The 18370-nt window shown below is 38.3% G+C and overlaps 6 protein-coding genes across 7 annotated transcripts; 4 read left to right on the forward strand and 2 right to left on the reverse strand.

Moving 5' to 3' along the window:
* Window positions 1-1357: 1357 nt before the first annotated feature.
* On the reverse strand, window positions 1358-3842 carry LOC121962735 (gamma-crystallin M3-like). The gene is made up of 3 exons (XM_042513019.1): window positions 3604-3842; window positions 3142-3384; window positions 1358-1630 (listed from the first exon to the last, which is right to left on the reverse strand). Exons 1-3 carry the CDS (start codon window positions 3613-3615, stop codon window positions 1358-1360), a joined length of 528 nt encoding a protein of 175 aa, XP_042368953.1. The 5' UTR covers window positions 3616-3842.
* A 1455-nt stretch (window positions 3843-5297) lies between these two features.
* Window positions 5298-6271, reverse strand: LOC121962734 (gamma-crystallin M3-like). Its single transcript, XM_042513018.1, has 3 exons — window positions 6263-6271; window positions 5864-6121; window positions 5298-5764 (listed from the first exon to the last, which is right to left on the reverse strand). Exons 1-3 carry the CDS (start codon window positions 6269-6271, stop codon window positions 5486-5488), a joined length of 546 nt encoding a protein of 181 aa, XP_042368952.1. The 3' UTR covers window positions 5298-5485.
* Window positions 6272-6901: 630 nt separating this feature from the next.
* On the forward strand, window positions 6902-8382 carry LOC121962725 (gamma-crystallin M3-like). The gene is made up of 3 exons (XM_042512985.1): window positions 6902-6916; window positions 6996-7244; window positions 8104-8382. The coding sequence occupies exons 1-3, from the start codon at window positions 6902-6904 to the stop codon at window positions 8380-8382; spliced, it is 543 nt and encodes a 180-aa protein (XP_042368919.1).
* A 2123-nt stretch (window positions 8383-10505) lies between these two features.
* LOC121962815 (gamma-crystallin M2-like) lies at window positions 10506-14905 on the forward strand. 2 transcript variants are annotated; one of them, XM_042513121.1, is made up of 4 exons: window positions 10506-10720; window positions 10819-11061; window positions 12018-12323; window positions 14821-14905. In XM_042513121.1, exons 1-3 carry the CDS (start codon window positions 10712-10714, stop codon window positions 12291-12293), a joined length of 528 nt encoding a protein of 175 aa, XP_042369055.1. In that variant the 5' UTR covers window positions 10506-10711; the 3' UTR covers window positions 12294-12323; window positions 14821-14905. The 2 variants fall into 2 exon arrangements, with proteins under 2 accessions (XP_042369055.1, XP_042369054.1); XM_042513120.1 differs by having other exon boundaries at window positions 10689-11061.
* Window positions 14635-15915, forward strand: LOC121963081 (gamma-crystallin S-1-like). Its single transcript, XM_042513449.1, has 3 exons — window positions 14635-14643; window positions 14821-15063; window positions 15643-15915. The coding sequence occupies exons 1-3, from the start codon at window positions 14635-14637 to the stop codon at window positions 15913-15915; spliced, it is 525 nt and encodes a 174-aa protein (XP_042369383.1).
* A 1021-nt stretch (window positions 15916-16936) lies between these two features.
* On the forward strand, window positions 16937-18370 carry LOC121962903 (gamma-crystallin M2-like). The gene is made up of 3 exons (XM_042513225.1): window positions 16937-16945; window positions 17129-17371; window positions 18075-18370. The coding sequence occupies exons 1-3, from the start codon at window positions 16937-16939 to the stop codon at window positions 18345-18347; spliced, it is 525 nt and encodes a 174-aa protein (XP_042369159.1). The 3' UTR covers window positions 18348-18370.

The raw sequence follows: 18370 nt of genomic DNA on the forward strand, positions 1-18370 counted from the left end.
AAATCAAAGGTGGTGTTACATTTAAAATTTGTGTTGTCTACATGCCTGCATATATACTGTAGACCAATACATGTTTGCACAGTGTACTTTGTGCACTTGATCTTAATGATTTAAGTACAGCTGCTTAAACTTTATTGTGATTATTCATTCTTAATAAGTTAATTAATATGCATATCTTTCTAATATTTCTTAATATCCAAGAATATCTCTCAGAGATGTATTATGCATAAAAAAGGTCAAATACATAGATTTTATGGTGCCCTGTTGGCGTAGGTAGAGAGCCCCATAAATACCAATGATTTTAAAATTTAATCTGCATTAATTACTCACGCTTTTGTTAGTGTTTAACAATCTAACTCAGTCTGTAGTCAGTCTTAGTTCTAAGACTCCCATGAAGTCCTTATTAAATGTCAAATGTCAAGACACAATGTCTGAAATAATTGAATATACACAACCAACTGCACATAATTTAGTTCTGGTTCCTGCATTAAATTTAATCAATAGCTAGCCAGATGTTAGTCGACGTAACGATTTAAACCAGCCTGAAGCCCAAAGGTAGCTGCTGAAGCTGTATAACTCCCCCTTCAGTTGACTGGATGGATCCATAAAAGTTTATTTCTATGTATTATACTCTACATCAGCACTTATGGATGTATCTTATCCAATCAAAATACATGGTCGGAAGTAACTGTTTTATAAATTTGATTGTTATTTTCGATGGTTAAAACAAGAGTAGCTCCTTTTTTGCATGTAAATATGATCAACAGAATGAAGCATTTTAATCGCTTGGACATAAATTTAGGAAATACAGGCATTTTTTTGTAGCCCTGCACAATTATCCATACTATAACCTGACTTATCAGATCATTAACCACAAGAATGTATGAATCAGGGAAGTTAGTGTTGCCAAAAATATGCAATCTACCATATGCGTTGCTTTGAATTCACTATATTTTCACTCTAAATTTTCACTTGTACTAGCAAAGTTTCAGGAAAATAATCTTATTTTTAACATTAACATATCTTTAGCATATTTGTTGATTCAGACATTAAGTGTAGGCCCTCAAACTAAATAACACTAACTAGGCCAAACAGTCAGTTATAGTAGTTGTTTTCAGAAAAAGATAACACAAAATATGCATCAAATCATTTTATTGTGCGCATCACACAGTTAAAGAGGTAAATTCATTGTGGCTGGATTGCACAGTACAACTGGAACTACATGCAAACAATGCACAAATCACAGTTTCAGGATAAAAACAGGGCTCTTTTTTGGCCTCTCACTTCGACATCTTGCTAATGTTAATAAAACAAAGCATCTGCAAAACCTATTAGCTAAATAAAAGTGTTTAGACAGTTATGATTCTGTGATGCGTCTGATAGAATTGAACCTCATATCGTCGCTGCTCATCTCCCTGAGGTTCCTGTACTTTCCTGGCTTAAGATAAAACATCCTGCCCTCAAAGTTTGGCTGCTCAAACATCAACCAGTAGCCCTCCATCACATTGCAGGACAGCATGTCAGACATGTGGTAGTGGTCCTGGATGGAGTCGCAGTCATCAGTCAGTTCCTGCATCTGCCCCTCAAAGTTTGCTTTCTCGTAGATCCTCATCTTAAAGGGCCCCTTATGCTGTTAAAAGTACAAAATGTCGATGTTAATGCCATATATGCATAAATATAAAAGTGTATTTAAGTTAGACCGAGCTGCTGTTATACCAAGGCTACCCAGGCTAGGAAATAGGAAGCAATTGTTTGCAAATATTTTCTCCAGTGTAACAGAGGCAAAAGCTAGTGAGCTAGAAATACCCTTAGAGGTATTGCTAGTTAGCGAGCAAAAGGGCTATTGCCAGCTAGCCCACAAGCTAACAAGATAAATCATACAAGGCAACTTTTAAAGAAAGATGATCATTAAATTCTTAGGAACTGTAATGTTAGTTTGCAGAAAATTTCCAATTTTATCCACAGTTTTCAGCCATATATCCACAATTGAAAGCTATTGGTAGCAATAATATGCTAATTCTATTAAGGTATGTACTTGTTAGCCATACCAAATAAGAAACTAAATATCAATTTAATCATCTTAAAGGCTGTCCTGTTCATAAATGTGTGAACAAAAATGCTGCATTTGCTCCAGTGTTGAAAATGTTCAACTCTGGAGCAAACAATAGCTAGCTTGCAATACCTTTTTAGAGCAAGTAATACCTCTTAGCTAGCTAGCATTTGCCTAACCTGCTAGCTAACACGATAAGAGAGATCATCTTTTATATTTTTAGAAACAGTAGTTAATTAAAAAAAAAAAATTAAACCCAAAGTTCACTGTATTTCAGAACTTTCTGTCGCATTCCTGCAGTTAAAAGCCCTTGGAAGCATCTGTAAGCTAATTCTGTTGAGGTTTGTGCTCGTTGACCATACTGAATGGGAAGGTAAATATCAGTTTAATCCTCTCAAAAGCCATCATGTTTACAAATGTATGAATAAAAATGCAGTGTTTTCTCCAGTGTTAACAATGTGTGCATTACCTCTTAAAGTATTGATAGCTAGTATTGCTGGTCAGCCTGTTAACTAGCAAGATAAAACATACAAAACTGCTTTAAATAAAGTTGATCCTTGACACTCTGAGAAACAGTAGTTTGTAGGACTGTTTTAACCCAATATGTTTTCAGTGTTTAAACACAATTAAAAGCTCTAGGATGCAACTTTAAGCTTAATCTAATCAGGTTTGAATTGTTAACCATACTGAATAAGAAGCTAAATATCAGTTTAATCCTCTTAAAAGCCATCCTGTTTACAAATGTATGAAAAAAATCAGTATTTGCTCCGGTGTTAGCAATGCTTGCAACATTGGACCAAATGCTAGCTAGCTAGCAATACCCCATTTTAAAGTTGATCTTTGTCATTTTTAATTTAGTGAATGTGTGGACACTGAGCGTTCTGTAAAGCTTTGTGATTGTTGAAAGCCGCATTTTTCTCATTTTGAATGTTTTGTTCTCGTTAACTGGAAATATCCCTTCTGGAGGTGAAACTGATCTCCATATACTCCTGTTTTTGGGTAAGACAGCAACCAAACATTTTACTAATGTCCCTTTACGTTATTGACTGTCTTTGTTTGGTCTTAATTAGTAATGTTGTGTACATATTTACCACAGGGACGACACGGCAGGACTGAATGCAGTCATTGAAGCCGATGGTGTTCTGATACTCGGGGTACTCTCCCCTGGTCAGGAGGTACTGCTGGCCCGTGTAGTTGGGCTGGTCGTAGACCATGAACGCCCCGCTCTCCACCCTGCAGGAGCTGCATCGGCTCAGGTGAGAGGCAATTTCAGAGCAGTCGCTGACGCACTCATACGAGCGGCCCTGGAAGTTTCTCCCCTCAAAGAAGATGATCTAGAGAGAAAGACACAGATTTTGATTTGCATAAGAAAACTTCCAAAGATAAATGTTAAGGTGAGTTATCTGATCATTATACACAAACTTAAATCAAACTCTTGCATGGTAGAAGTTATGTTCTACAGTATTTGGGTACATAAACAGTTTAAAAATTATGACTGAGGCAGTATATGCATCAGTTAGTTGGCTGGTGCAGTGATCTGTACCCTTCATTACCTTTCCGCTCATGGTCACGCTATTTGATTTCTGTTGTTCTTCTCACTGGCGCGCTGCCTTTTATGCATCATGTGACATCAAAAGAATCTGCCTCTCGATTGTACAAAATAACTGAGTCAGCTTATCTGCATGGAAGTCCCTACTGTATTATACATCAAAGCTGTGAACAGATTAAACAGTAGTGGTGCAGATTTCACAGTGACAAAGCAAAGTCTAGTTATTGCATTACTTTTGTATTTTCCTGCCATCATTTACATTATAGGACGTGTTTATGTTGAGAGGACAGTATGCGGCAGATCAGCATGTGCACAGATGCACGATTACAATAATGCAAGAAATAACATGATTCTCCTTTTACAAAGATTGAAATAATAAGTTTTATACAGGAATATAGCTACTCCAGCCTTAGTTGGTTTGGTATAACCTGCAGCGCATAGTGGCTTGTTTTAGATAGAGATAGATAGATAGATAGATAGATAGATAGATAGATAGATAGATAACATAATCTTTCTGTGCAAAATAACATCTCATTTGTGCAAAAAAAGAAGAATCCTAAGGTCATGAGGCCAAAATATCCACTTGTGCAAAGTGCAACTGGCAATTTACTGTTATATTTTTTCTGGGCATGTTCATGCTCCACAGAGGATAAAACCTTTGAATTATGTAGACACTATAAGCATCCCTCTAGCACCAACCTCAAGACAAAATGTTCACTTTGTACACAAGATATCTCAAAATAAAACATGCAGATTGCCATTACACTGTATATACTGAGTGCATTCATATTCTGAATAGGATGAGACCTTTTGAAGTTAATAACCATATGACCTTTCCATTAGCGCCACCCTCAGGATAGAAATAAAATGGCAAGACTTCAGAAATTCATTTAGGTCATTGATCACTGTTGTTTACGTTGCTAGTGTTCCTTCAAATTCTGTCCATCTTTACCTACATTAGAGGTTTAATCGGTATGATTTTCATGGTACATTAAGCGTCACAGAAAATTTTACAGTGATACATGGTAAAACATATCACTGTATTAGGAAATTCTTCATTTATTAGCTACAATGACCCTTTAAGGAGTGAAAACGGGAGGGTTTTTTGGTTGAATTGATGTTTTATTTTTATACCTGAAGTTTGAAACCATTTAGATTTGTGAAGTTTGTCTAAAAATGCTCCCTTTTGAAAATAGCTTAGTCACGAGAAAGTAAAGGTGAAATTATAGATCCAGTTGCGTTTTTTTCAATACTATAGATAAGTAAATGTACTCAGTATGATAAGTGTCAACTCTCATACCAGGGTATACCATGAAACCAGTAGACCACTGCAACCCTAGTGACATTATACATTAGTTTGGGAGATTGAAAGGAAACCCCAACATGCCGAATGATAATATGCACTCAATGTCATGTACTGAATTAGGAGCAGTTGCAATAATAGTTGAGAAAAAGTCTTGGGAATTCATAGAGTCCAGTTTACAAAAACCATCAGAAAAACAGTCAGAATGGGAGGTGTAATGAGGTGACTATTGAGGAACTTGAGGTGCACATACTTCTACTACATAGTTATATTTACTAGTTATATTTATTTTAAAAATAGACTATTTAGTTTGGAAACATGACTCAGCTGTTGTCAAAAAGATTTGTAAAAAATTCAAACATTTATTTACTTACTGTACTAGCATACCAGGACACAAAAGATAAATCTTTATTTTTTTAGGATCCAAAAATATCAGTGTTTCCCTCTAACCTTTCAAGGGGGAAAATTGTGCCCCTTGCACCACTGCTACATTGCAAAGCATAAATAAAACTACAAAACCACGGAAAACTACTTCAAAATATGAATTTTATTTTTCAACACAGTTTCTTTAATCAAACAACGATCAGCACATATCCATGATGCGCCTGATGGAGCTGATTCTGGAGATGTTGATTGCCCCCATGTCTCTGAGGCTCCTGTACTCTCCTGGTCTCACATACATCATGCGGCCTCTGAAGTTGGGCTGCTCGAACATCAGCCAGTGGCCATCCATCACGTTGCAGGACTGGCAGTCAGACATCAAGAAACGATCCTGGAGAGACTCGCAGTCGTCCATCAGCTCATGCATCTGGCCTCCGTAGTTCTCCCTCTCATAGATCCTCATCCTGAACTGCCCTCTGTGCTGTTGGAGGAAGACATGACATGATATTAGTCCACTGTTTCTTGAAAATACCTTTCTTGCTCTGAAAACGTTGCGGAATCGACTACCAAAATGTCTTACCAATGGGACCATACGGCAGGAGCGGATAGTATCCATCATACCCATGCCCATCATGCTCCCCATGCGCTGAAAATCAGAGTACTCGCCTCTCTTCAGGAAGATCTGATTACCCATAAAGTTGGGGCGGTCGTACGCCACGAAGCACCCATTCTCCACCCTGCAGGAGTTGCAGCGGTTCAGGTGCATGTGAATGTCGGAGCAGTCGCTGCTGCAGTCATAGGACCGGCCCTGGAAGTTCCTGTCCTCATAGAAGATAATCTGAAGCAGAAAAACACACAGGACACTTAGTTAGATAAAATACTGAAGTACATTTACCTCATACATCTGTAAACTATTACTTTATTACTACTTCTACAGCACCAGATTTTCCAACATGCTAAAACATATGGTGAATATTACCCTGCCCATGGTGACACGTTAAGTTTTTTTTTGCAAATGGTTCCAACCCAGCGCCACTTTTATATAGACTAACAGCTGCAGAGCACCTTGCGCACCTTTGTGTGAAACATCATGACTCATCACGAGTTTCACGTGGGCCTGCATTCAATTTTTACAAAACATGTGAATAGTTATTATTGTATGTTGAATGTAGTTTCAAGAGGTCACGCCAGGTCATGGCGGAGACAAAACTCCCCTAAATAATCTATTTTTAATAACATTTTATTACTTTTCAAATGCTGTAAAGTTTTGTTTCATGGCATTTGTTTAATACCTTTAGTCATAAACAATCACCATAAAGTTCAGACTCATCTTCAGATCTGATATTCACACCACAGATTTTTAAATCAGAGATATACATTAAATAGTTGAAGCTTCTGGAAGCACATATAAAACCCAATATTCACAATAACTATTGCAGATTCTGACATACAGTGAAGTGTGTGCAGCACTATAGGGTGGCTGCTCTGTGCCACAATATAGAGTGATGACTCAAAGGTTTCAGCACAAGCCATGTGGAAATAGTACGGCGGTGCAATGTATAAAAAGGGAATAGGGTCGATGTTGAAGCTGTACATCTGAGATTAGCTCACAAATATCATGACCATGGGGAGGGTAAGTGAAACTTTCATAGAATCTGAGACACAGTGACATTAAAAAAAAATGAAAATGTTAATCATGTTGTTGTTTACAGATTATCTTCTATGAGGACCGTAACTTCCAGGGTCGCTCCTATGAGACCAGCAGCGACTGCCCCGAGCTCACCTCTTACCTGAGCAGGTGTAACTCCTGCAGGGTGGAGAGCGGCCTCTTCATGGTTTATGAGAAGCCCAACTTCATGGGCCACCAGATGCTGGTGAGGAGGGGCGAGTATCCAGACAACCAGCGCCTGATGGGAATGAGTATGAGCGACTGCATCAGGTCCAGTCGCATGATCCCCATGGTAGGTTTTTCAGCTTTGTTATGGTCCAGTCGTACCACATCTAACAGGAAAAAGCACATTAATTTCCCGCCAAAGAGGGATTCTGTAAACTGAACTGAAAAGGACACCTTTGTTCATGTTGGACAACGTTAATTGTTGACAGTACAGATTTGTAATTAGAGTTGCAGTAATAGCTACTTTGAACACATCTGTCAAAAAAACTCAAGGTCCTCTTACTACTTTTCAGGTGTATCTCACAGTCTTCTTCAGTCAATGGAAGCTGAACAAGTGAAATCATGCAATTGCAGTGCCAGACTTTAATGATGTGATTATAGGTGCTCTGTCTTAGGCAACTTGACTTGCTTGAGTTTCTTGAAGACATTTTACCTTTCATCCGAGGGGCTTCTTCAGTTCTTAATGTGATACCTTTACCAAGGAGGGCTGTGAGATACGGCTAAAAGCTCATAGAAAATAGCCAGTAAGTGGATTTTCTCCCTAATCTCAGTTATCTCAGATCCGAATGATACAGTGATTCCAACCAGAATTTGGTGCAAATATTGTCATGAATGGTATTTGCAAACCCAATTTGCGATTAAATGATTTTACCATTTCAAACATTGATTCAAAACAGATTTTAAGATTATCGGAAGAACGCCTGTGTCATCAATCACCAAAGTTAATTATCATGTCATCATTACAGTTCTAGAAAAAAAAAAGGGTCGTTCTCTTAAGATAATTAGAACTTCATCGCAATCTCAAGGTACCTAGCCACTGTTATCCGTCCACCAGTCTCATCAAACAAGTGTCAAACCACAGCTTTAATGTGTGGATCTAAAGGTTTAGCTCCTCACTCATGTCGCTGATGTTTCCTCATCCACAGCACAGGGGACCCTTCAGAATGAGGATCTATGAGAAGGAGAACTTTGGAGGCCAGATGCACGAGCTCATGGACGACTGCGACAATATGATGGATCGCTTCCGCATGTCTGACTGCCAGTCCTGCAACGTGATGGACGGTCACTGGCTGATGTTCGAGCAGCCCAACTACAGAGGCAAGATGCTGTACCTTAGGCCAGGAGAGTACAGGAACCTCAGAGACATGGGGATGAGCAACATGAACAGGTTTAGCTCCATCAGGCGCATCATGGACTCCTGTTAAATCTGAATGTACTGTGTGGAAAAATAAAACAAGCTGAAATCCAATGTTTCAGATTCCTGCCTGTCAAATCTGTCCTTGTTCGTGAAGTCAAATACAAAACAAGAAACAAAAGTAGGGGGATAAAATGTTAGCATTTATAGGGTTTGTTTCATTGCTATTAAATATATGAATTTAATATGTTTAAGCAAATTTTCCTTTAAAATCCAAACACTTATTAATGGACAATCTCTTTGGGAGCTTTTTTAATTTTGGACATAGACTGTAAAAAAATTGTCACTGGTTTGTGAATTCCTGTTTTGAAGCTTCTGTGGCATTTTGTCCATCTAATTTGGTTAGCATGGTGCATTTACAGCCAAGGTTTAACTGAGCCCAATATAATGGGATTATTTGCCAGCAAAAAAATGGCGTAAAACCATGTTTAATTTATGAAAAAAACTGAGCATCTGACTCTGAAGGTCATCCAAATACTGAACAAAAATATTTTAGGCAACCAAAACATTATATTTAGCTTTCATGAACTGAAAACACACTGAAACAGCCACAGCTATGCCTTTCTGACTCTGTGAATCAGGGGTTAACACCCTTAATTATACATAACCTTTAGACTTAATAACATAGAAACGGGTGAGTTATATAAAAATTCAAAGTTCAGTTGTCATGAACAGGGACATTAGCTATCGAACCCAAACAATTTTTGGACCAGGCTGTAAACATGTTGCTGTAAATTTGACTCACTATGGGAGTCAGCCTCAAGCTGCCATTGGAGTGAACAGCAGTTTCTTTACTTCCACATTTACTACTTTTCTGAATCACTGACCTTGATGTTAAGTATTCTGACTGTTAGCTTTCTGATAATTTAGGAAAAGAAAATTAATTTCATCCTTTCAAAAGTTCTTCACCCTCTTTAATTTGATACTCGACGCTTAAGCCTGAAACAACTGAAGCATTTTTCAGAGATGGAAAGTGGCAGAAATGCGATTCAGTCCACAGACTGGAGAATTGATTTGTAAATCTCATTCTCAGGTCATCAGATACCAATGCTTTGGGTTGGTAGTTGGACTGAACCACCAACCCTAACAACCTAATCGCCAGAAAAATTGCTAGTATTTTAAGTTTCTACAAACCACACATACATCCAATTTGCACGTTATTCATTAGCGGACACTTTCAAACTTAACATTTCAACAACACTGTGGTCAAAATGTTTTTAGGTTTAGGCACAATAACCACTTGATTTATGTTAAGAAAGATGAAGTTTTGGCTTAAAATTCCTGGTTTTGGGGGGCACACTCCCAGTAGCGAAGGAAGCAATCTATATGTTAAAAGAACTTATTTTATTGCCTCCAGATGCTCTTGAAACATAGTGACGGATCCCAAAAAACACCCATGTCGGGTGGATATAAAACAATGCCAGAAATAACAACCAGTTTTGTTGTTTGTTGGTCTCTAACAGTGGTCTGTAGCTTGGCAATCGTGCCGCCAAACTGACATGTCATCTGCCATCCCCTCCATCTGCTGATGACGAAGTCAGCACATTAAAAATGTTGATATGATACGTATGAAACATACAGATGTAACATATTAGTGCTTTCCAGAAACATAATGCCAACATTTATTCATGCAACTGGACTGGCACATGAAGTCTTGTTTCTTTCTGTGAAAAAACTGCAAAAGATGTCCTTTCATTTTTGGACAGTAAATTTATAAATAAAATCCTTAAATCTGAAAGTCCTAATTTCAGATTCCAGTCATAATAACATATAAAGATTATTAAAACTGACAGCCTTTATAGCAGGAGGGTGTCAGCAGGCCTAACAACAGAGAAATAACAGTTGTGATCATATTATTGATTATATTACAAAATTGCTTGCAACAGTAGTTAAAATTACAATTAATACACACATGAATTTGTAAGACTTTATATCTGTATTAAAATGTATCTAAAGCCACCTTTCTGAAGCTTAGAAGGTGTTATAAATAAATTACATTTAGGATGAGAAGCAAAAAAAGGCCAATAATAGTGGTTAAAAGTTATTTTAAAGTTATTATCTGCAGCTGTGATGATACAGGAGATAATATAACATTGCAGAATCATTTCTTTCCATTACTGTGTGACACTGACCCTCTGCCTTCACTGTTCCAGCATGCGTTTGATACAGCGTCATCATCAGCCTGGAACAAAGGCAAATCAAACAGCAACAAGCCATTTTGCTGATATGTAAATCTACCTCATTTGGGTATCAAAGACTTGCCGCACTCTGCACATTTTGTTTATCGATAAATACTTTGATGGGGCTGCAGCAAAGAATGAGGTTTACAGTGCATCCAAATGGGGAAGGTAAGACAAAACTCACCACAACCGGTGTGCTATTTAAAGTTCTTTTTAAGATATTCAGGAAATACTCACAATTAAAGTTCTTTCTCTTACTTTCACAGATCACATTTTATGAGGAGAAGAAGTTCCAGGGCCGCTGCTACAACTGTAGCAGCGACTGTGCGGACCTGCATACGTACTTCAACCGTTGCAACTCCATCAGGGTGGAGAGCGGTGTGTGGGTGATCTATGAGAGACCCAACTACAAGGGTTTCCAGTACATCCTCAGCCCCGGGGAGTACGCCGACAACCAGCAGTGGATGGCCTTCAGTGAAAACGTCAAATCCTGCCGTGCCATAAAGAATGTAAGAGTCCTCAGTCAGGCTAATACAACAACAGATTTTGGGTTTAGTACGAGAAAAGAGTGTTTGGGCAGTGAACAGCAGCACAGGACTGAGCTCTGTGAACACTTTTGAGGCCAACAGACTACACGCGCAGACAATGGCAGAACTATTTGGCAGCAATTTGCTAATAAGTTAGCCAAAAAGACTTTAAAGGGGAATATGCACCCTAAAAATAATGCTTAAATGTTCAGTCTGAAAGAATCAATGCTTTTATAATAACAAACGGCAAGTGACTAATGTCAAGGGGACACAGACAACTCTAAAGCTCAGCTCCACAGTTTTGGCATCTTTAAGCACATTGTTTTGTTTTTTGGAGCATAATTTTTTTTGGTTCAGTGTTCAGCTACCTGTCAAGCACACAAGACAGAAACTGATTTTACTGCTAACTTTGGTGGAGCTTTTAATAGCTAAAAAGAGTTTTTTCCGGGAGCTGGTGGAGACCACCAATAGACTTTGTTTAAAGCGTCTTTGAGCATTGTGAAAAGCACTCTATGAATAAAATGTATTATTTGATTATTATTATTAAAACAAAGCAAAAAGAGGAGTGAAATTGGACCGAAATTTACCAAAAGGCCAGAAACACGACTCTAAATATCTGCTTGTTGTGAAAAACGTGTTAGCCACAATATGGGACATGGCCGCCTCAAGACATTTACAACATAAACTGATGCAGAAAAGGTACAAATTTGTGCATAAAAAATCACCAGAATGCAGAAAAATTAAGTCTTAAATGCTCAACATTTTCCAGCAAAGGACCCCTTAACTAAACCCCCATTTCATATGTGTGCCCACCAGTGTTAAAACAAAACCTACACCCTTGGATTGTTTCATTAGATTTTATAGGATATCGAACCGCAATACCAAACTTTTGGGGATACCAACCAGAGTTCATAGCCTCTCTTGTTTTGTGTTTTCAGGCTTATGGTAGTTCATGGAAGCTGAGGCTGTACGAGAGGCCAGACTTCGGAGGCCAGATGGTGGAGTGCTCTGACGACTGCCCCTCAGTGTACGAAACCTACAAGATGCGCGAGGCGTACTCCTGTGTGGTGACTGATGGCGCCTGGGTGTTCTACGACCTCCCCAACTACAGGGGGCACCAGTACCTCCTAGAGCGAGGCGAGTACCGGCAGCACAGCGACTGGGGGGCGACCTCCCCTGGTGTCGGCTCCTTCCGCCGCATCACAGAGTTTTAACTCTACCTCGACTCTAGCCCTGACCAAAAGGTGATTCAAGATCTTTCCAGATGCCTGACACAACATATCAATAAATGAGAAGCAAACTCTGACTGTTCTTATGAATTTTCTGTAAATATGTCTCATGCTAAACCACTTGTTTGCAGTTATAGACACAACTGATCGCATAATTGGATCCTAATTTAAAATAGCAAACACTAAAACATGTTTTTTTCATAATCACAACTTAAAGGGGTACTACACTGACTTAGTTTTGCACATTATGACTTGCACACATGACATAAAAGAGTTATTTTCTTCTTTACAAAAGACTGAATAAAGATTAAAAGAAGGTTCTAATTCCCCTGCAGCCAAGAACACACATATATAAACTGAGCATTATATATACTGTATAACAGCTGTCCTTTATTAATAAGAGGAAAAAAACTTACAGGCAAATTGACACACTGCTAAACATGTGCAAATAAGACAAAACAAATCCATGTAATTCTGGAAGCACCCAAAAATATTAAAATGCATCCTGATTTGCTCTGCCAAGCAAAAAGCATTTTGGTATGTGCTATTTGCACATAAATTAGCTTCATAGCAAAAAATCCAATTTGCGAAGATCATCGCTATAGCTACATGCAGACACAGTGAAATTATTACAGTCTTGAGAAAGTTGGTAGTAACTTTAGTCCGTCTTTGTCATGTTTCGTTTGTTAGGAATGCCTCAGTACCTCATCAGTCACAATTTCAGTTTCTGCCATTGTTCTGCCTTCTGTGTTTTTGGCACAAAGGCAACATTTACAGGCTACTTACTTAAACTTTATGGGAAAGTTTGCGCTGTTATGTCTTTTGTGAATTGGACCTTGATTTGGGGCAGGTTGTAGTTGCAAGTGATGAGCAATTTATGATGCTATTAGTGGATGCAATCAATTCTTTGTGAATTCCCCCCCTACAAATTTCACAGCATACCAGTGATTTCCCGACAGTACTCTCCCATCCTTACCAGCTGTAAAAATGTAAAGTTTTACCTGAAGGTGGTGCTGGACAAAAAGTCATATTTTCCTCTGAGTAGCATTATTGTGCTCAGTGAACATCACAGCAATCAACTAATTACATTTTCATATTTCTTGTGTAACACTAGTGGCAGTGGCACTAAGAGACAGGTCAGGTGGTTCACCAAATACTTAATGTTTCATTCTCTGGGAACCATGAACATCTGCAGTATATGTCTGAATAATCGTTTGTTTGAATGGAAAGACAGTTTATTGTTATTATTATTATTATCATTGGTGCAAAGGGCAGTTCACAAAACCAAGGTGGTGATATACAACTCATACATAGTGGTACACAGAAACAGGAATATAGTCAAAACAAAGCAAAGAAACACATAGTTATAATAATATTCTGGCTGTTACGAATGTCCAAACCGGTGATTATTACTGTACCAAGGATGGTTATACAGGACACACGTGTATGAGTGTGTGTATATTTATAACTGATTAACTTTCATTTTGATAAAAAAGACAGAAGGACTGAGCAAATAATAAGAGGAAAATACATAATATAAATACTGAAAAAGTCATACTAAATATATGCAATAACAATAATAACTAGTAGTAAATTACATTTGAATAAAAAAGACAGGATAGAGAAGGACTGACCAAATAATAAGAGAAAAATACAATATGAAGAAAAGTAAAAGATAATTCTAAATATACATGATAATATTGACCATAATTATAGATATAGTGATAATATAATAAAATTTAAATTTTAAAAAAATGCTCTGATCTCTGTTAATGCCCAATAACTATTTTAATTTATGTGCATTATTGGTGGAAATTTTTTGTACTTTAATGGGATCTGACAAAAAACACGTAACTTAATGTCCATAGAGAATAGCATCATCTCCTGTTACCAAACCAAAACTACCGTTCCCAAGGTCAAGAGTGCACCTTGTTTGACACGAATCAGTGACGCAGTGTGAAAAATCACGACTCAGTGTCTCCTGTAAAGTCTCTGGAGCCTTCCTGTGGTGTCACTGACTCAGCTCAACACGTTTCATATCAAACCAGATGTCCTGCAGTGCCCTTGTTTTTGTCAGCATGCTTTGCTACATCCACTGGCTTCGGGATGCTTTGCACTTTGCGTTTGCATTGTTTAGGGAAACAGGATTCACTGCTTCGAAACAATGTGATAAGCCTGGATAAATATTTGAATTGCCAATTGAATAATTCAGTTCACACAAAGCAAACCATGTGCTAGTTTTATTGTTCTTGTTCTGTATAAAGAGAATATTGGAGGTGGCTGCTTTAATGTTTTATATTACACACCAAACTAATTGATATTAGCCATGGAGAAGGTATTTTTCACTTATTTAAAGCCACGTTTTTAATGTAGTGTTGCATACTTTATCTCTATCTATATCTTGTATTTTACAGATATTTTTAGATAAATAGGTGCAACTTTTATTAAAATGTGCTTATATAAAAGCCACTTCATGACATTAAACATGTAATATTTTGTATTTCTTTTCCAGATCATCTTCTACGAGGACAGGAACTTCCAGGGTCGATTTCACGAGTGTGATAATGACTCCAGCGACCTGCACACATACTTCACCCACTGCAACTCCATCCGAGTTGAGGGAGGATTCTGGGTCATTTACGAGAGACCGAATTACATGGGCAGCCAGTATGTGCTGACCCCAGGAGAGTACCCAGACTACCAGCGCTGGCTGGGCATCAATGACACCATCAGGTCCTGTCGCATTATTAGAAACGTAAGTTAAAAGAGAAATAATGCCAAACCAGAGCAGTGTTTTAGCTCATAAACTTGTATATTTTACATTACTGTTGACTGTTTTTCCAAAGCATGACACAGCATTTTAATTTAGTTTCATTTAATTTCCATGTGGTGTAAAATCCACTTGCAGTAACTTGAAATTTGCTGTATTACATCATGAGCATAAAAGTTCTGCCTTGATGTCTTGAATGGTTTCACCAAAAAAACACTTATTTGCCTTGCTTCAAGAGCTTTCAACCACATCTTATGGTCTTCATCACAAGAAAAATTGTCATCATGTGACTTCAGTCACGGAACAACAAGTAGTTATAACCCAAAACTCACCTGTTGATAAAGGCCACACAGTGTAGATAAAAGCTCTGGAAAATGCCAACAGGTGGACCTTGAGTTGACATTTTTCTGTCAAAATATGTTAAAACAGTCCTGGTGTTAGTTTTATACTATTGAATCCTAGATTTTTGACTTTAACTTTTTTGTTTTATTTGTTTAAAGTTATTTTTCATCTACAAACTTTACCTGTTGCAAATGTTCAGTGTTTAACGCTTTGTTCTTCCAGGTGGGTAACTCATGGAGGCTGAAGGTTTGGGAAAAGCCAAACTTTGAAGGCCAGTCTCTCGAGGTTGCAGACAACATGCCCGTCTTCCACGAGCGCTGGCACAGCCGCGAGGTCCACTCCTGCAAGGTGTTCGAAGGCGCCTGGATTTTCTACGAGCAGCCCAACTACAGGGGACGCCAGTACCTGCTGGAGAGGGGCGAGTACAGGCGGCACACTGAGTGGGCGGGCGTGCAGCCCATTGTTGGATCCATCCGCCGGCTTAAGGAACATTAGCCATGTAGTCATGTAATGAAAGGAGTGTAAAAAGGTTGAAAAATAAAATCATGATGCACATACTACACTGTTTCTTCTCGTTGAAAAAAGTAGTAATTATAAAACATGTTTGATGTCATATATTTTATGTGTTTCAGACATGTTTCATTCTTGAACAACAAAATCAGTTATCAATTTTGACACTCAATTATGGGTGCACCCATATGCACCCCACAAATTATGTTACATAATTAAAACTGTAACGGCGGTTAGGTTTATTCAGGTAAATTCATTATAGGATAGGTTTAGGAAAGGAAACATGACAACGTACCTTAAAATAACCCAAAGTTCACTGAATGTTCGTACGGTTTCTGTGTTCCCTAAGTCCTTTGTTTTCAGCACATTGGTTGTAAGTTACTGGCTTATGGTAACACGGTGTACATACGAATTTAAGTGCATTACTTTTCGTAGGAAAAAAAAAAGAGTGCATTATAACAGCCTGCACATTTATACAGAGTTCCTAAAGTCTGTAAAGGTGACATTTTTAAAGTTATTATCTTGTGGGAACAAAATAAATTTTAAAAACCCTTTCAGAACTTTAGGGGCTCCGTACATTTACAAAATACTAACTTGGATTGGATTTCTGATAGTATATAACTTTAAATGTTTGACAAGCTAAAGTGATTGCATAAGTGACAAGCAATAATATATGCAATTCACATTTTGTCATATAAATGAGCATGGCTAAAATGCATTGCATATATAAAATACAATTACAATTACAGCATTAAGTAGTGAAAGATCCAGTCAAAATTTCCTGCATCAAACAGAGGAGCAATCAAACAGAGGTCATGTACTTTAAAACAATTGCAGCATCAGCTAATGTGCCAAAGTTAATGGGGAGCTCATCTGAATAACAATAATACCACTGGCAGTGCATTTCATCAGCCTTTATATGAAAGTGGAGCATCAGTAATGCAGCGTGGATGAGGGGCTTTGATTTGATTTGGGTGAGGAGGAACATAAGGTGAATATGGAGCACATGGGGAAAGTGAGTACCATGATGCATTTCATGCTAACTAACTGCTAAATGATTGTATATATCATTCAGGAGCTTTGAGTTAGAATGACAACAAAGATTGTATTAGTAGAGATGGAATAGTAAATATTATTTTTTAGCTTTGGTGGTGTTATTTCTATGAACAGATGGTCTAAAATTGAGTCCTTCTTGCAGATCTTCTTCTTTGAGGACAGGAACTTCAAGGGTCGCTACTATGAATGCAGCAGTGACTGTCCTGAGCTCAGCTCCCACTTCCAGCGCTGCAACTCCATCCGGGTGGAGAGCGGCGCCTGGGTCGTCTATGAGAGACCCCAGTACATGGGCTACCAGTACATCCTCATGAGAGGGGAGTACCCCAGCTACCAGAGCTGGAATGGCTTCAACGACACCATCCGCTCCTGTCGGATCATCACACATGTGAGTCCTGGAAAACAGCCTCTCACACAAAGCCAGAAAATGACCCTAGCCAAGTATATACTGTGTTTTTAACTATAATTTAAAACTGTAGGTATTTAAATGATTTTTCTGGACATTACAAGTTTCTTTATAATCACAATGCTGATATTCTGGGGTCCTGGTTTAAGTTATGCTCTTGTTTTACCCACTAATGGCAGTCCAATTGTGGGAAAAGCCCTCGTACTTACATTACATACTATGTGCTGTTTTATTACATGTTTTATCCCAAACTGCCCCAAAACATACAAGCTTTAGTCCAGTAGTCGTCATTTTGTACAACTTGTTTTTTCAGTGGATTTGGATTTGCTGCTTGATGATACAAGAATAGTGCAACATGTACTCTTTACTACGTAAAATGGTCAGTATGGAAGTAAAGATTGATACCACTCTAAACCACTCTATATATATTTTCGAGTTCTCTATAACTATCCTGCAATCTCGAGAGAACAAGTTGTGTTAATGTTGAGAAAATTATTTGGTTATCTCCAGAAATCTGCCTTTTTATTGTCCTGAGAGTCAACGAAACTTAACCATTGTCAAGAGGAAACAATCCATGTTATCTCTTAAAAACGAAATTTAAAAAATGATTTCAAGCATGGTTATTGTAGGCTTCCGTAGTAAAACTCACTTATTAATGCTTTATTTTTGTTGCTTATTGTTCAAGCTCTCCGACATGTCTAGGATGCGCATCTATGAACGTCCAGACTTCAAAGGCCAGATGCTGGACTTCAGCGACGACATGCCCAACCTGATGGACCGCTGGCGTTACCGTGACGTTCACTCGGCTCACGTCCAGGATGGCGCCTGGGTTTTCTATGAGCATCCAAACTACAGGGGACGCCAGTACCTGCTGGAGAAGGGCGAGTACAGACGGCACGCAGAGTGGGGGGCCCTTCACCCGTCTGTGGGCTCCATTAGACGTGTTCTGGACACCTAAAGCGTATCACTTCCTGTTTTTCA

This window comes from Plectropomus leopardus, chromosome 24 (assembly GCF_008729295.1).
Source record: "Plectropomus leopardus isolate mb chromosome 24, YSFRI_Pleo_2.0, whole genome shotgun sequence".
NCBI classification, from domain to species: domain Eukaryota; kingdom Metazoa; phylum Chordata; class Actinopteri; order Perciformes; family Serranidae; genus Plectropomus; species Plectropomus leopardus.

What these genes read in the sequence shown, in the direction of transcription:
- LOC121962735 (XM_042513019.1), bottom strand. An exon ending in CCTGCCGTGTCGTCCCTGTG is followed by an intron (nt 1,631 to 3,141) that starts GTAAATATGTAC and finishes TACTTTTAACAG; the next exon opens with CATAAGGGGCCCTTTAAGAT.
- LOC121962734 (XM_042513018.1), bottom strand. An exon ending in CCTGCCGTATGGTCCCATTG is followed by an intron (nt 5,765 to 5,863) that starts GTAAGACATTTT and finishes TTCCTCCAACAG; the next exon opens with CACAGAGGGCAGTTCAGGAT.
- LOC121962725 (XM_042512985.1), top strand. An exon ending in CCAGTCGCATGATCCCCATG is followed by an intron (nt 7,245 to 8,103) that starts GTAGGTTTTTCA and finishes CCTCATCCACAG; the next exon opens with CACAGGGGACCCTTCAGAAT.
- LOC121962815 (XM_042513120.1), top strand. Translation starts at nt 10,690, where the DNA reads ATGAGGTTTACAGTGCATCCAAATGGGGAAGGTAAGACAAAACTCACC. An exon ending in CCTGCCGTGCCATAAAGAAT is followed by an intron (nt 11,062 to 12,017) that starts GTAAGAGTCCTC and finishes TTGTGTTTTCAG; the next exon opens with GCTTATGGTAGTTCATGGAA.
- LOC121963081 (XM_042513449.1), top strand. An exon ending in CCTGTCGCATTATTAGAAAC is followed by an intron (nt 15,064 to 15,642) that starts GTAAGTTAAAAG and finishes TTGTTCTTCCAG; the next exon opens with GTGGGTAACTCATGGAGGCT.
- LOC121962903 (XM_042513225.1), top strand. An exon ending in CCTGTCGGATCATCACACAT is followed by an intron (nt 17,372 to 18,074) that starts GTGAGTCCTGGA and finishes TTATTGTTCAAG; the next exon opens with CTCTCCGACATGTCTAGGAT.